This window comes from Phyllostomus hastatus, unplaced genomic scaffold, assembly GCF_019186645.2.
Source record: "Phyllostomus hastatus isolate PE091 unplaced genomic scaffold, TTU_PhHast_1.1 phas_scaffold_78, whole genome shotgun sequence".
Taxonomy (NCBI): Eukaryota; Metazoa; Chordata; class Mammalia; order Chiroptera; family Phyllostomidae; genus Phyllostomus; species Phyllostomus hastatus.
The window spans coordinates 111,269,270-111,285,173 of record NW_025334041.1 but is presented as its reverse complement, the minus strand read 5'-3'; the positions used below and the strand labels follow the sequence as shown (position 1 = coordinate 111,285,173).

The window sequence follows — 15,904 nt, the reverse complement described above, 5'->3', positions numbered from 1 at the left end:
TGCTCAGGTAATAGAATGGGAGGGTAAAGACCAAAGTTCAGAACTTGTCAGGGAGTCTGAGTTGTAATATTCAGATATGAACTCAAGGAGAAAGACAAAGCTAATGCTTTGTCAACTGATGACCACTGCTATAAGAATGTTTAGCTCTTCCAATTTTCTGAGAACTTCTCGATTGGAAATAGTACAAAACAGTACTGCAGACTAATTTTGTAGCAAGTACTTTATTAATACTGTTCTCTAACTAGAATCCAGTAAAAGTAAAACAAATACTTAAGAAAACATTTACAGAGTTCTCCATAAAATTAACATTAAATGCTGACCATCTTGTTGGGGCTTAGAAGTCCAGTTTCACACTGAAGTTACCTACTGCATTTTGATCTTTAATCACAAAGGAGTAAACTTACTTCAAGTTCCATAATTTTAATAGTTTTGGGGGTGAGGATCTTATTCCATACCCTCAGTCACGGCCTCGACCTTTCTGTTATCCTGGCACATCTGTAAAATGACAGGATTTGTGCATTTGTACATGGCTGCAAGTAACCAGCCCAAGAATGGCTTCCCTGTGGGGAGCAATTTCTCAGCACTCTGAGTGGGAGGTCTGTTGTTGACTATCTCCCAGCTGTGCGGTCTGGGGCAAACTTGTGTTAAAAGTCCCTGCGGCTCTAGCTAGGGCAGCATGAGCTCCATTATAGCACCAAGAGTCAAGACTGGTTTTAAAAAACTTCTTTTAGAGGGTTAGGGGAGTCTTCTCTTCCATTTCTCTTTAATGTCTCAGCCTAGTCACCTCTGTAACATGAGCCTTGTTTCAATAGCAAGTCAGGACTTGGATACTGTACATGCTATGCATATGTATGTTTTTTATTTAAAGTGATACAAATTAATGCCTTGAAACAAACACTTAAGAGTCTAAGCTCCAACTGCACTGATGCTTGATGCACTTGATAAAGACACTTGATAAAGATCATTTTGGACAGTCTAAGAGGTTTCCTGGAACCTTAACTAAAACAGTATCTGAAAAAGTGAACACCCTTTACTGAGGTGGTTTTTCCTGATGAGTTTGAATTCTGTCTATGGTACGAATCCTGTAGTGCCTGTCTACCCGAGGGCTCAGCAAACACAAGAATATTTTTTCCACTCAGTTCTTTGGGATTCTTCCTGGCCACACTGACAGGTGTCCAGGGGAAATGTAAATGCATGCCTATCTTTTCAAAATGCTACTGCCCCATTAACTGAAGTGGTGGCTGAAAAGCCGTCTCATGGAAGGTATTTCTGTGGCTGCAAATCTGACACTAGCGTTGCAACCTTTTCTGCCTCAGCCATGCCACCTCTGTGCTGAGGGCACCACTTGAAGTCAGTCCCCTTTGGGTAATGTGGAATGCGGCCATTAGACCTGGGTGAGTGCCTCAGAGAGAGTAAAGATTTCTAAATGGAAAACCTAAAGGAGAGTAAAGACTGTTTATGAGCTCCGCTTTTAAGAATCAAGTGTTATAGATAAGACCAGCTCGCATTTCAATAATAAACAAGAGCTCATTAAGTTTGTTTTTTAAGGCTTACCTTGAATGAGTAAAATAAAAATCCCTTACAAATCAAGTTTACTCTGTAGCCAATAGCCTAAAATGAAATTTTAATTTTTCTTGCTCACATGATTTTTTTTCTTCTCTGTTCTGACTTCTCTCAGTTGAGCCTGTATGACAGAAAAAACAATCAGTATTTCTCCTCATGCCCCTATCTCACTTCAGTAAAAAGCAGGAGAAAAATAATACACAGATTAAAGCAGAATTGTATTACACATTCACTTTTGTGTTATCAGGCATATTTCATTCATTCTAGGACAGTCACAGGGAAACAGACAGGCAAGTTCCTTCTTAGACTGTCTTACCACGACACTCCGAATTGTGCTGGGAGTGCCCACCGCTTTGTTACAAACTCTTAGTCTGGAGATTTCCCTAAGGGTCTGGGGCGCTCAGCTGAGCGGTGCGGGCTCTGGGCTCAGGCGCGGGCCCTGGGCTCCTGCATCAGGGCCGGCCCGGCACAGAGCTGCAGTTTGAGGTAGCAGTGCTGCTGGTACTCCCCAGGTGAACACGGACCAGGGAGTAGCGAGCACTCTCCTAAGACTGGTCTTTATTGTGTGGTGACGAGTTTCACAATCGTGCTGATGATCCGGGATCCTCGAGGACATGTGCACAGATCGATGCTCGGGTTTTTGATCTTATCCTGGAGAAGCTGGTCAAGCTCGCAGCGCAGTTCTTTTACTAATTCCGCCACCTAAGATGAAAGTTGCAACGTAAGCGGTGCTTGGGCCAACAGAGGAGGGAAGGCTATTAAAGGAAATGCCCTATGAGTATCATTCTAGATTTGTGGTATGAATTTTAACTTCTTTAGTGGGGGTGGGGGGTGTGTGGAAACAAAACACACTTTCATTCTCAAAGTGCTTCTAAAATTTCTTGATGCGCCAACAGGAACATTCATTCAGTGTCAGCTCTGTAATGTGCTAAATGAGGTCTAATATAAAAAGTCTCCTTTACCACATCTCATTCAAAGAAAAGATTAAAGCTGGAAGAATGGCTTTTACATAGTGTTCTCCACATTAAAGCGCGGTCAGCTTTTATAATTTGCTCCAAAGAAGAAAGTAGGGAAATGGAGAATTAAAAGTGGTAGATATTAAACCAAAAAATCTCTTAGCTTTAGGATACATTCCACGCTTGTGGGGAGAAGTAACTTCCCATTTTTATGTCATTTTGGTTATGCTGACGTTGCGGTGGTCTTCCCGACTTCTGCTTTGCCCCTCCCCCATGGTTCAGCTGTTGTGCAGTTTGGACCCTGATCTACATCCAACAGGCTCATGTATGTGAGGTAATCTCGGCCTTAGAGTCCATGGCATTCCTTTGGCCACAGAACTGACTGAGGAAGAGGAGGTCTAATGGAGCTTTAGTAAAGGTTTTGCTCTCCCTTCTAAACACTACGCTGCACAGAAGGCGGGCCGGCTGCTACTGCAGCCATCTGCACCCCCAAGTCATCGAGCTGCTGAATGAAGCCAGCCCAGCCTGGCGTACTTGACCTGTACTGCCCTGTACTGCCCACCTGCCAGCCACTACTCACATGCGGCTAATCTAATGACCATACGAGGCATGGCTGGTCCAAAGTGAGAAGTGCTGGGAGGGTAAAATGCACACCAGGTTTTGAAGAGTTAGTGAAAAAATGGAAAAAAAAAGTATTAAAAATCTCAATACATTTTTATATTGATTATGTGTTGAAATTAAAATCTTAGATGTATTAGGTTAAATAATATATACTAAGATTAGTATCTTTCACCTTTTTCTTTTTACTTTTTAAAATGTGGCTACCAGAAAAATTAAAATTACAGAGTGGCTCACATATTTCTGTTAAACTGTGCAGCTTTAGACTTTATAGTTAAATACATCAGTAAATTCCCTTTAATGTTTGAGCTGGTGTTTCTGCTTCTTGAAATATAACATTTCTAACAGATACAACTGTTAAACTGAATTTTTATTTCTTACACCTATACTCTCCCTTCAATGTTTTCTACAGACTCTACATAATACATGATTGAGGCCTAAGAATAAAAGAATTCTGATCCATCATCTTTTTTGTGGTGTTGTTAATGGTAGTGGTAGAATCAGGGTGATTTTTTATTTATTTTTGCTCACCTATATTTTCTGATTTTTCTTTGGTGAACACATTATTTGCATAACTCTCGGGAAGACTCAGCACCTCACTCACAGCTTCGGTCTCGAACCTCTCTCGCCAGCCCATCCTGAGCTCCCCCTCCCAGTATGCTGTCTGCCTGAAGTCTTACTGGTAAGCCTCCACCCCTGGCCTCACTTCAGCCTCAGTCTTTCCTAGTGTCTCTTTGCAGATTCATCCTTCACTCTTAATCAGTTCTGTTGTCTGTGGTCCCTGAAGGAATGCTTTGTACTTCACATCATCAAAGCCCTCCATGGCTTGAGCCACATAGGACAGATCCATTTAGCCCTTACCTGATGGGAAGCAGCTGCAAAACGAATCCAGCCATCATCCAAGGAGACAATGAACTCTCCCTTTTGAAGCTGCACATTCACTTGGCCGCCTCCGAACAAGACCAGTGGGTACACAGACACCATGCTGCAGTCTCGGATGAACACCCGGCTGGTTTTGATCTTCTCGTGGTACAGCAGGTAGGGGCTGTCAAAGTGTCTGACCTGCAGCATAAAACCTCAGATGATGACAGTGACGTCACTGGCAAAACGAGGGAACCTCCACCAGCCCCACGGATTTAAATACCACTTGTCAGTGACTCGGCTGTGCCTTTCCCTTGGGCTCCAGACTTGTACATGCAACCACCTATTTGACATCACCACTGGGTATCTAATAAGCACATCAAACTTATGTGCAGAGGAAATCTTGCCTTTTACCTTCCATGCAGGGTAAACCATCTCAGTAAATGACGCTGCCATTCACCAGCTTGCTCAAGCCCCGAATTTAGGAGTCATCCTTGATTGTTTTTCCCCCCTCACTCCATCTGCATCATCACTAAGTCTCCTCGCTCTATTTTCAAAACACACAACGACACATTCTCACCGCTCCTCCAGCCACCTGCTTGTACAAACCACCATCACCTCATATGGAGCACTGCAGTGGCTTCCTAAGTGCTCGCCCTGCCTCTCTTTCTGCATCTTAGTTTCTTTTCCACACGGCAACCACAGAGATCTTTTAAAAACGTGAATCCAGTTAGGGCCCAAAATCCTCCAATGATTTCCCCCCAACAAAGTCTCCACTCCTTCCCATGGCTGACAAGGCCCCCCCTGACCTGACTGCTGGCCACTTGTCCCACCCCACCTACCACCCTTGCCCCTAGGGGTCCCACTCCACTTGCATCAGCCGCCTTCTCACATTTCCTGGAGCACACCGAACGTGCACCCCTCTCGTGGTCTTCACACTTACATCCTCTGCCCGGATGTTCTCTCTTTAGGTATCTGCATGGCTTGCCCTTCACCACGTTCATTTTGCTCCTCAGAGAGTTCTTCCCTGACCACCTTCTGTAAAACAGCCCTCTCTGTCTCCCTCAATCTCTCCCTTTTATTTTTCTTCGTAACATTTGTTACCAAGCTGAGACTGTTTACTTATCTCCTGCATGTCTTCCCCGCTGGAACATGTGCTCCCTGAGGGCAGAGACCTTGTCTGGCTAGCTTGTTGCTGCCTCACGGCTATACAACAGCACCTAGCACAGAGGAGGTACTGTGGACACTGAACAGATGCACCAATGACCTGTGCCCGTTGCCTGAGTGTCAGCACACTCAGAAGCGGGGGAGTGGAGCACGCTTGGGCCTCTGGTTCCTGCAGAGGAAGTACATGCAGCTGAAAGAGCAGATGACCCCGGGGTCCTCAAACTTCTGAGCTTAATGAAGGAGCTCCTCTCCATGCTTTGCTGACACTTGACTGAGTGGTTTCGGGGGGCTGACCAGCCCGAATGCTTCACAATCTTCTGTTCTCCTTCTGTTCTCCTGTTCCTCCTAAAAGCTTTATCAAGCACCTGCTTTCAGTTAGGCATCATGCTAGATATCAAGAATGTAAAGTGAATACAGTTCCTATCTTTAGGAACCTCACCGTTCCGTGAGGGAGACATATCATAAACCATTAAAGTAACATGAAAAGCACAACAGTGGACAAATGCATGCTGCGTGGTGGTGGAACAGAAGTGAAGAGCAAGGCAGACAGAGGAGGACTCTGGGGGCGCGGTATTTAATGGAAACCTGGAGAGTAAGTAGGAGCTTGCTAGGGAATGAGAACATTGTTCCAGGCACAGAGAACAGTGTGTGTCCTTTGTCATGGCCTTTGGGGACACTGCTGGTACTCTCGCATTGTTGGAACACACAGCATGACAGAGGGACGGAGTTGAGGGGAACGTGGTGTAAGAAGGGGCCAGACGTGAAAGATCACACGAGAGTCTGCAGGTGCCAGATGTGAAGAGTGTTAAGCAAGGGAAGGACCTGATCAAATGCATGTTTTGTAAATATAATTCTGGCAGCTGTAGTATGAAAGGTGGGGGCGAGAAAAAGCATCAGAAGTCAGAAGAGTACTTCAGGCACAAGAGAGAGACTTGAGGTTTGACCTGAGAAAAGGGCAGCGGAGAGGAGAGGAGCAGGCAGATCTGAGACATGGCAATAGGTGGAACTGTCGGGACCTGGTGACCGGCTGGACTGGAGCAAGGACAAAAGCAGCAGGGTCTCTGTCACTCCTGGGTTCCGATGTGGACGGTGCCAGTCCAGGACAGGGAACATAGAAAGAGAAGAGTGAACCAGGAGATAATGCGTTTGATTTCTCAGCTTTGGGGTGTGCAGTGACTAAAAGGCATCCAGCTCAGAGAAAAGCCCAGGACTGCAGCAAGAGACCTGGGGGGTCTGTGGCGGCATGAAGGTCACAGCCAGAACACGATGCTGTGGTCTGGCTGTTCAGGAAGTTTGTACGCCATGGTGAGAAAATAAGGACTAAGGACAGAATCTCATTTCAGAGCAAAGGAAGAGAAACTAGCAAAGGAGATACAGGAGAATGATTAGAGAAACAGAAAAGGATAATCAGAGAGAAGAAAGTGGTTTTGTAGAGGTAAAAAACATCAAAGATAGCTTTAAGAGGGAGGTCAGCCATGTCAAATACTACGTGAGAGTCAAGTATGATGAGGACCAGGGAACGAATGTTCACTGGATGTGACAACTCTGAGGCTCTCGTGACTTCCGATGAGTTCAGTGGAGTGGTGGAGGCAGGGCCACCCGGCAGCAGGCTGAAGGAGGAATGAGAGCTGAGGGTGTGGGATCAGCTAGTATAGGTCCTGCCTCTCAAGGCACAGACTCTGTGATGCAAAGAAACAATTTTATGAATTGACTGAGACGTCTAAATTGACAGGCACAAAACAGTCACGGAGAAGTACTGCGTAAGAAATATAGTTAATACTATTGTGATAACTGTGTATGGTGCCAGGTGGGTACAGGAAATATCAGGGGGAACACTTTGTTAAGTATATGATTGTCTAACCACTATGTAACTATGTAACCACCTGAAACTACCTGAACCTAATATGAAATAATACTGAATGCCAACTGTAATCAAACATTTTTTACATTAAAAACAAAAACAAAAACAAAAAACAATTTTATATCTGAAAGCAGCATGAACATTTTTTTGTATCCAGCAGAATTTTCTTTAAATGGAAAGTCTTTCCAGAAAAAGTCCAATATCTAGTCTGTTTATGCTTGCTCAACCTTTCCCAGGCCAGCGGTGCTGCTGGGAACAGCAAGTGACAGAACACGGTCTGGCCGACTTTAAGGGACACCTTTCTCACCCCACCTGCCACATGCAAAGAATAAGTACACCCTGCCGTTCTCACCTGATAGTTCACTGATGAAGGGTGAATGTGTACGTATCCATCGTTCTTGGTGACAAACTTCAGCTCATCTGATTTTGGCTGCATTCTGACAGCTCCAGTACTGGTCTTCTGAAATTTACCTTCTGGGCTTTTCACCTAAACAACAGGTGTTTGTAAAAGTAGATGAAAACATGCATTATTTCCACTGAAGGATGTGTTCCTCAGCATGAAACCAGGTGTCTGAATGCCTTGGCTGTTTCCTCACTCTCTCAGTTCCCCCGTGAAAGCAGTGGGAGTGTACTTCTCTCTTTTCTGTCAGACCGTCAGGAGTGACAATGGAGGTGTGGCAGCACTGGGTGCCCGCACCACACGCCAGCCACGTGGGGCCCTGGCCGATGTGTCAGGTCCACACTAATGACTCGGTGCAGAGAGCCAGCTGGCAACACTGGACCAGGAATCTGCTGCCAATCCCAACCTCAACCCCATATTTCCAAATGAATTTCTTTCAAACAGCATGAAAAAATCCTATAGACACATTATTTCATTTGAAAAAGAAAAGAAACCTGAACAGCTTATATACATACACATATATATATGTGAATTATGCTTACTGCATAAATAACATTAGAGAAAAGAAAATAAAGATTTCCCATAATCACATAATTAAGAAATAACTAGCATTAGTATTTGATAAATATCATTTCAGTTTTCTCTGCTGGTTTTATGTATATACATGTAGAAAACCATAAATATTATATAAATAAAAATATCCCTGTTTTGAAGCTAATCTAGGATTGTTTTCTATAATACACTTTTTAAACTTAATACATTGAGAACTTTTCCCATGTTTTAAAATATTTTCCTAAAACATAATTCTTAATGGCAATATAGTACCTTGTTGTAATGATCTATTATAATTTAACTAATAAATTCCCCATCATTAGAACTTTAGATGGCTCATTCTAACAGTTTATAATTGCAAACATTTCCCTAGATGTTCTTTATGCATATATGCAATTATTTTCTAATAATAAATCCTTAGAAATGAAACTGCTGTCTAGAAAGGACATATCAATTTTATTCCTACCAAGAATGAGAGTATTCATTTTTAGGGGCTTATGACAGTATTATAATTTTTTAAAAAATCTGCAATCTCAGCCCTGGCTGGCGTAGCTCAGTGGATTGAGCGCGGGATGGGAACCAAAGTGTCCCAGGTTCGATTCCCAGCCAGGGTTCATTCCTGGGTTGCAGGCCATAACCCCCAGCAACCACACATTGATGTTTCTCTCTCTCTCTCTCTCTCTCTCTCTCTCTCTCTCTCTCTCTCTCTCCCCCCTCTCCCTCCCCTCTCTAAAAATAAATAAATAAATAAAATCTTAAAAAAAAATTTGCAATCTCATAACCACCTGGAATCCATAATTTACCTTAGGTTCACTCTTGGAATGTTGTACATTCCATGGGTTTAGGCAAACAATGACACATGTCAATCATATGATATCATGCAGTGTTTTCACTGCCCTAAAAATCTGCTCTGTCTGTTCAGCCCCCATCAACCCTTGATTTTATTTTTATTGTCTCCATAGTTTTGTTTCAAATTATCTTTCTGGGGGAGGGCCCTGACTGGGGAATTGAAACTGCAAAATTGGCTCTAACCAAGTGAGCCCAGTCAGAGCCCAAATGATTTTTTTTTTATCCTTACCCATGGACATTTTTTCCTAAAGATTTTATCTATTTATTTTTAGAGAGAGGGGACGGGAGGGAGAAAGAGAGGGAGATAAATACTGATGTGAGAGAAACATTGATCAGTTACCTCTCACACGCACCTGACTGGGGACTGAACCCACAACCCAGGCATGTGGCCTGACCGGGAATCAAACCAGCAACCTTTTGCTTTGCAGGATGATACCCAACCAACTGAGCCACACTGGTCGGGGCCCAAGGACACTTGTTCATCACTTTTTAGAGAGAGAGGAAGGGGGAGAGAAAGATGTGAGAAAGAAGCATCTATTGGTTGCCTCCTGAATGTGGCGCCAGGACCAGGCATCTTACCAGCCAGACCTGGGACCAAACCCACCACCTAGGATGTGCCCACAATTTTCTGGTTACAAGACGACACTCAAACCAACTGAGCCACACACACCAGCCAGGGCCCAAATGATTTCTTCTAGAGTAAATTTCAAATGATTTCAAAAGCATGTAAGTACTAGGTAGAAAATTAACCGTAAATTAATCAGTGGATGTCAACTAAGCTTTTAACAAAAAGTTAAAAGAGAAATAATTTGGTACTCTTAACAAATTCAAATTCTGAGGTGACAAGGGACTGGATAATTAAAACTCAGGTAAAAGCCTTAAAAGGGGATTTTCAGAAGAGGGGCATAGGTGGTCCCTTAGCAAAGCACTGACTTGTTTGATTTTGTTTGTATCTAATTTCAGTCCAGGGTAGAGGGCATAAGAGAAAATGTAGTAGAATCAAGTTTTTATCTAACACAGAAAGTTATACACAGGTTGGCTGAGAAAGTGACATACATGTCCATTTTAATTCCTGGAATGTCATAGTATGTTAGGATTAATGCAACAACCCATTTTATACAATTAATGTTCTTGAACAATGTATCTAAACAGCTTTAAGGAATTAAGGGATTAGAAAAGCACACTGAGTTTAAAAGGCTCTGTGTGTGTTTATGTGAGTGTCTTTATGATGATTAGTGTGTATGAATTAACTTGTATCTGTTGGTTACAAATCAAACAAGTGGTGGGAGAATCCAGGAAAAATGTTTCGTTACCTGCACTACATTTGGATACAGAGCAGCACACAGCATTGCTGATATCAGCTTGTGGTTCTCAGCATTTGAATTTGCCTATAAGAGAAATGCAGCATTAATTTTATAAGTAATGTGGCTACTTCTGTCTGTGCCCTGGAATTTACCATTATATTTCATTTGTTTTCTATCTTAAAACAAACAAAAGTATATTTAACTTCTATCCCTGTGCTAGAAAAATTACTTTTTTCTCAGTGAAAAATCTGTTAGAACACATTCACATAGGACCCACTCCAAGAAGCCCATGATAACTCTTCCCGGATTTCTACAAAGCAGTTCCGAAGCCAGTGTTCTTAAGGATGACCAGTGGGGAGATTCTGGTTCATGAGATGTTCACGATCTCCAGAAACGACTAACTTCACTTAGAATGAAGTGTCAGCAGGTTCATCTTGAAGAAGTACTCTATGCAGAGTTCAGTGGTCCCCAACCTTTTGGCACCAGGGACTGGTTTCATGGAAGATAATTTTTCCATAGACTTGTTGGGGGAGCGCGGCCTTATAGCCTGCCACCAGATGCAGCTTAATTGTCACTTGCCACTCATTGATAGGGTTTTGATAGGAGTCTGCAATGGATTTATTATGGTCTCTGTGCATTTGAGCCTCTCTGCTAATGATGATCTGTATTTGCAGGTGCTCCCCAGCACTAGCATCACCGCCTCAAGCTCCACCTCAGATCATCAGGCATTAGATCCTCATCACGAGCATGTAGCCCAGATGCCTTGCATGGGCAGTTCACAGTAGGGTTCGCGCTCCTCTGAGAACCTAATGCTGCTGGTGGTCTCACAGGAGGCGGAGCTCAAGCGGTAATGCGAGCCATGGGGAGCAGCTGTAAATACAGATCAAGCTTCACTGGCTTGCCTGCCGCTCACCTCCTGCTCTGCAACCCTGTTCCTAACAGGTCATGGACTGGTACCAGCCCGTGGCCCACTGGGGTTGGGGACCGGGCCCTACTATAGTTATACAAAAAACTATCCTTGGTTGTGAAAAGTCTGGTCTGATTAAAGACATTGTTGTAAAGTCTACTTTACCTTCTATGTTTGGACTTAACCAAGAACCAATGTGAAATTTAAAAAAAAACAGTGGCAACAATGAACAGAAAAACCCTTCTGTGTTTATGAGTATTAGCTGACACTTATTTGTGGGAAGAGGAAAACCAAGAATGCCACAAACCCACTGCTTAGAGGGCTTACATGAAGGATGCCTAGAAGTATTCCTGACTTAAAATACTATTCATGTGCTCATTACGAGAAATAAGAACTAATTACACACTCTTTACCTCTTCTCCAGTGGCTTCCAGGATGCCATCGCCTCCTAGGGCCCTTTTTTCTATCTCCCTGGCTCTGAGTCCCTCCTTCACAAAGCCTATATCTGACAACAGTTCAGTGAACTGTCGTTTGAGGCTGGCCATTTCCTAAAACAAGTGGAAGAAATCTTAAGCAGAGGCACCGACGTATCAAAGGTAAGTATAGACAGTGTTATGATGATGAATGAGACAAAAATGCATTCCTTTAGTGGACAGAAATGAGGCTCATGTGGGTTCATCAAACAGGCCCTTTCCAAAAAGGCAGTTGACCCGTGCGCAAACCAGCAGAGAGGGTGAAACAGTTACACAGAAATTCACAAATACAAAAAACTTGACGGTCATTTATTTACCTCTAGACTGCATTTCTAAAATCATGTTCACTGGATTTTGGGTAGGTCTGATTCTCCTGAAAATTCTTAGGACAGCAAAGAAGTGTATTTTACTTTGTTTGGAGCCCCAACTCCAGGCGCCGAGACCCTGTCGAGTTTTTGCTGCCTGCATTTCTGCTCAGGTCCCCTCAGCTCCTCACCTGAGCCCAGAGTGGTTAGTTCTGCATTCATATTGCAGAACATCCACCCCAGAACTTCCCTCTTTCTCTTACCTTGAGGTCTCGCTGGCTCACATCTTTTCCTAGAAATAGGGACATTATTAAGTGGCTTAGAGTAAGACACCCCTTTTTGTAGCTGAGCACAAGGATAAGAAAGAAAAGCCCAAACCTCTTTCTCTTCTGGCTTCTGTTCAAATATAGGCTGTATATCAGACAATAGAGAAGGAGATAAAGAAATCAAAGGAAATGAAAGCTAAGCAACACTATTCTGTCTTTTGATGACAATTTAAGTATTTTCTTGGCATGGCTCAAGTATATATGGATAACATGGCAAAATACAACTAGGAGTTAAATATAGCATGAATAAATATATGCTTTTAACTGACATCTGAATAAAAATACTGTAATTTAAGCTGGAGTTTAGTGAATAGAGGGAACTCTGGTGGACCTCATAGAGCACAGCAAAATCTACATATATCCTGAAGAAAAATAAATGTGAAAAATATAATTTAAAATAAAGATAATTTTATATTTAAAAATCTTTTTAAAAAGATTTTTATTTATTTTCAGAGAGAGGGGGAGGGGAGGAAGAAACAGAGGGATAGAAACATCAATGTGTGGTTGCCTCTTGCATGCCCCCTACTGGGGATTTTGGCCCACAACTCAGGAATGTGCCCTGACTGGGGATTGAACTGGTGATATTTTGGTTCGAAGGCCGGTGCTCAATCCACTCAGCCACACCAGCCAGGGCAATACTTTCAAATCTTAATGGCCTGAGGAAATATTTATTATTGCATTTCACATATAAAATATCCTTTATTTTAGTGATTTTCAATACTTCCTACGTACTTGTATCATTTGGTCAAACCAACAACAGTGACCATAAACATATCGAGGCCCCACACCCCTAGAGATCCAGATGTAAGTGGCAGGGGGTGGAACCTGGGCATCTTTAGTTTTTTTTTAAGCCCCCTCAGGTGAATCTAATGTGCGGCCAGGGTTGAAAACTTATTGCTTTCGATGTACTTAGAATAACGCTAGGGGCTTTGTCTTCACTGAGGACATCTAAAGGCAGAGGAGGCTGAAGGCAAATCACGCAGTCAATGAGTCTTTACTGGGCATCAGCCGTGTGCAGGCACTGTTCTGGGCACTGGGGACCCAGTACTGAACAAGGCAGATAAGGTCCTGGCCTTGCTGGAGCTTCTGGGACAGAGCAATTCATAAATAATGTCAGATCCTCGTAAATACTGAGAACATTAATTTTGTGTTCTACTCCAGGGAAGTGTTTAATACGAAAGTAAACTTCTCCCCTGTTCCAAGCCTCAGACTTTTCGAGTGAAACAGATGCTTTGCCAAGATGTGCACCATCAGTATCTGGCTTCTTCTCCCACTTGGGAAGGGGGCCTAGAACACTGTCACAACAGAGGACACAGCCCTGTGAGTTACTACACAGTAGATGATAACCTTTCTCTTTCCCGTGTATTCATTATTGATAGATATAGTAGCTTCTGATGGACGTAAGAAAAACTAGGAAAGAAAATCTGGTCCAGTGTTCATTCTTTGATTTTGGGGAGAGGATAAGGGGTTGGGGTGGTCGGAGACCATTTTGAGAATTTGCTGAAAGCTATGACTTCTTTCTCCCAGAATAAGGCACATATGTAGAGCATATGATTCTATATACAATTTCAAGGGTTTACGGATCCAGGTAAGAATGCCTGGTCAAATTACCGAAAAAACTTGGAAGAACAAAGTCAGTGCCATTTGCTATCTGGCACCATTTGCTGAGCAGGCCTACGACCTTGTTAAACATGACTGCCGATTTGCTCTTCTGCGCTTATGTCCCCAGGACTGGAAATTCCTGGAAAGCAAGAACAGAACTGACTAACCTCACCCTACACCGAAGGCAGAAGATAACATCAGAACAAACTGCAGCCTCCTATTACAACACCTCCCGCAGCCCAGGGGCCACACAGCAGCAACACCCCCCCCCCCCACACCTTTTTTTAAATCCAATTGTAATCCAATAAAAGCTCAAAGCCCTCACCCCTCAATTCTGGTGGATCTCTCCACACCATGCCCCTCCCCTTTTCTGGAGAGTAAATGAAGACTTTACTCTCTACGCTTTCTTCTTTTTGTGAATTCTTTCACAGCCAGTGGCCACCCTAACAAAAAAACCAGGTTTTCCACAAAAAACCCTTCAGAATGCCTATAGTCCCCTACCCTCCATATACACGTAAATAAACATAGGTTCACTGAAAAGAGGAAAAATTGGTCAGTTAAAGGGTTAGCTCAGAAGGCCTGATGTCACACATAGTTCAGGAGTCTGTTTCACACAGCCGCTAAAGCTAAGAATATTCCAGAAGTGACATTTTCAGTGTCAAGGTAAGACAAGCAAGATCAGGCTGCAACACCCTCTGCTGTGCTGCCACAACAAAATGAATGAAAACAAAGTGCCAGAGAAAGGACTCACCTGAAGAACTCTTCCTGACAAGAAGTTTTGTCTGCAGTAATTGTAACTGGTACGCATACCTTCTTTCACACTTAGCTGCCATCCCTAAATTTTGGGGAAAATCAAAATGAACTTCCTCTGTGTTTAGCGCCAACTCTGGAAATCAACCTCAGCTAATAGGTTATATACTTACCTTGTATGCTCGTAGGAGGGCCAGATAATCACTGTTTGCAAATGCAAATTCTAACTTCTTCTGGTTAGCTTCCTCTTTCTTATCCCAGGGAGACACCTAAATGGGGAACACCAGGTTTCAGGTGGGCTTCCCAAGGCCGAGGCCAGGTGCCCTGGGAAGCGTGTTGTGTGGAACAAAGAGAACTCAGTGAGTGGCTGATTAACGGCAGTCATGGTGGTCAAGGGCAAGCTACCACCTGTTTGTCCTTGTGAGTTCCTGCCCAACTAAGTAAGCTCTACAGGGTCTTTTAGTTCCCAGGAGCAAGATGTCAAAGAGCCACTCCTTCTAAAAGCTAGATCTAAAATCTAAAATTCTAACACTGCAGTATCTTTACAGACTCTTATAATTTATACTCGAGCCTCCGTTACTTCTATAACCATAACTAATATTTTCTTCCTACTTTTTATAATGCTTACTGGTCCTCCTTTCCCTATGAATTTGTAAAATTAGCTGAGAACTTAATTCTCAGTGTTTCCTCCTCCCTGCACGCACCTGCACTGAAGACGCCCCCATGAGCTGCAGTGGCTCCTCATAACAAGCCCAAGCTGGGCCCGAGCTAAAACACTGCCGGCAATCATTTTACACTCACTGGTGCTTCTCTCTAGTTCTTATCCTCTAGAGGACAAGAGGGTAACCCCTTATCCTCTCCCCAAAACACCTTCATAGCTAACACCTTCCTTTTTAGGAGGACCAGTGGGAAAAGGATTACATTTGGGAGATTAACATATTATAACCCAGCAGAGGACAGGGGCTCAGTTTAGACTAAGGGTGACATCCATATTTCTAACATTTCTGTATTCCAATAAAACAAAACAGTCAGTGAGAGGTTTACTTGGATGTTTGAGATGGAGGTCCTACTCACAACGGTAGTGACCTATTATCCCTGAGCAAGCTACATCCCTTATTCTGGCCCTTGTTTTTGTCATTTATTGTTAAATGAAGGGGCTGAACTAAGATCTTGCAGATCTATGTTGCTTACAATCCCATGAAGTATAACATGAAAAGTGAAGGAAATGGCTACATTCATCTGCTCCCCTATCTCTCGGAGATAAGCCGCGGTGAGAATAAGGCAGAGGAACACTACTCAACAGGAGCAGAATATCCGTTCCCAAATCCACACAAGTACCCTCCAGGACAGACTATATGCTTGGCCATAATTCCAAGCTTACTACATTCTGAAGGACTGAAATAATATAAA

At 43.2% G+C, this 15,904-nt stretch overlaps 1 protein-coding gene across 2 annotated transcripts in view; it reads right to left on the bottom strand.

The window, feature by feature from the left end:
* Positions 1-218: 218 nt before the first annotated feature.
* Positions 219-15,904, bottom strand: part of DHX57 (DExH-box helicase 57) — a 54,536-nt gene continuing 38,850 nt past the window's right edge. The window contains exons 18-24 of one of the 2 annotated variants that reach the window (XM_045827716.1): positions 14,668-14,763; positions 14,496-14,579; positions 11,452-11,586; positions 10,141-10,215; positions 7,379-7,513; positions 3,999-4,199; positions 219-2,265 (exon numbers count right to left, since the gene is read on the bottom strand). In XM_045827716.1, the coding sequence (XP_045683672.1) occupies positions 2,122-2,265; positions 3,999-4,199; positions 7,379-7,513; positions 10,141-10,215; positions 11,452-11,586; positions 14,496-14,579; positions 14,668-14,763 (870 nt within the window). In that variant the 3' untranslated portion in view covers positions 219-2,121. The remainder of the gene's footprint in view (positions 2,266-3,998; positions 4,200-7,378; positions 7,514-10,140; positions 10,216-11,451; positions 11,587-14,495; positions 14,580-14,667; positions 14,764-15,904) is intronic. The other variant, XM_045827717.1, reaches the window with a different exon arrangement.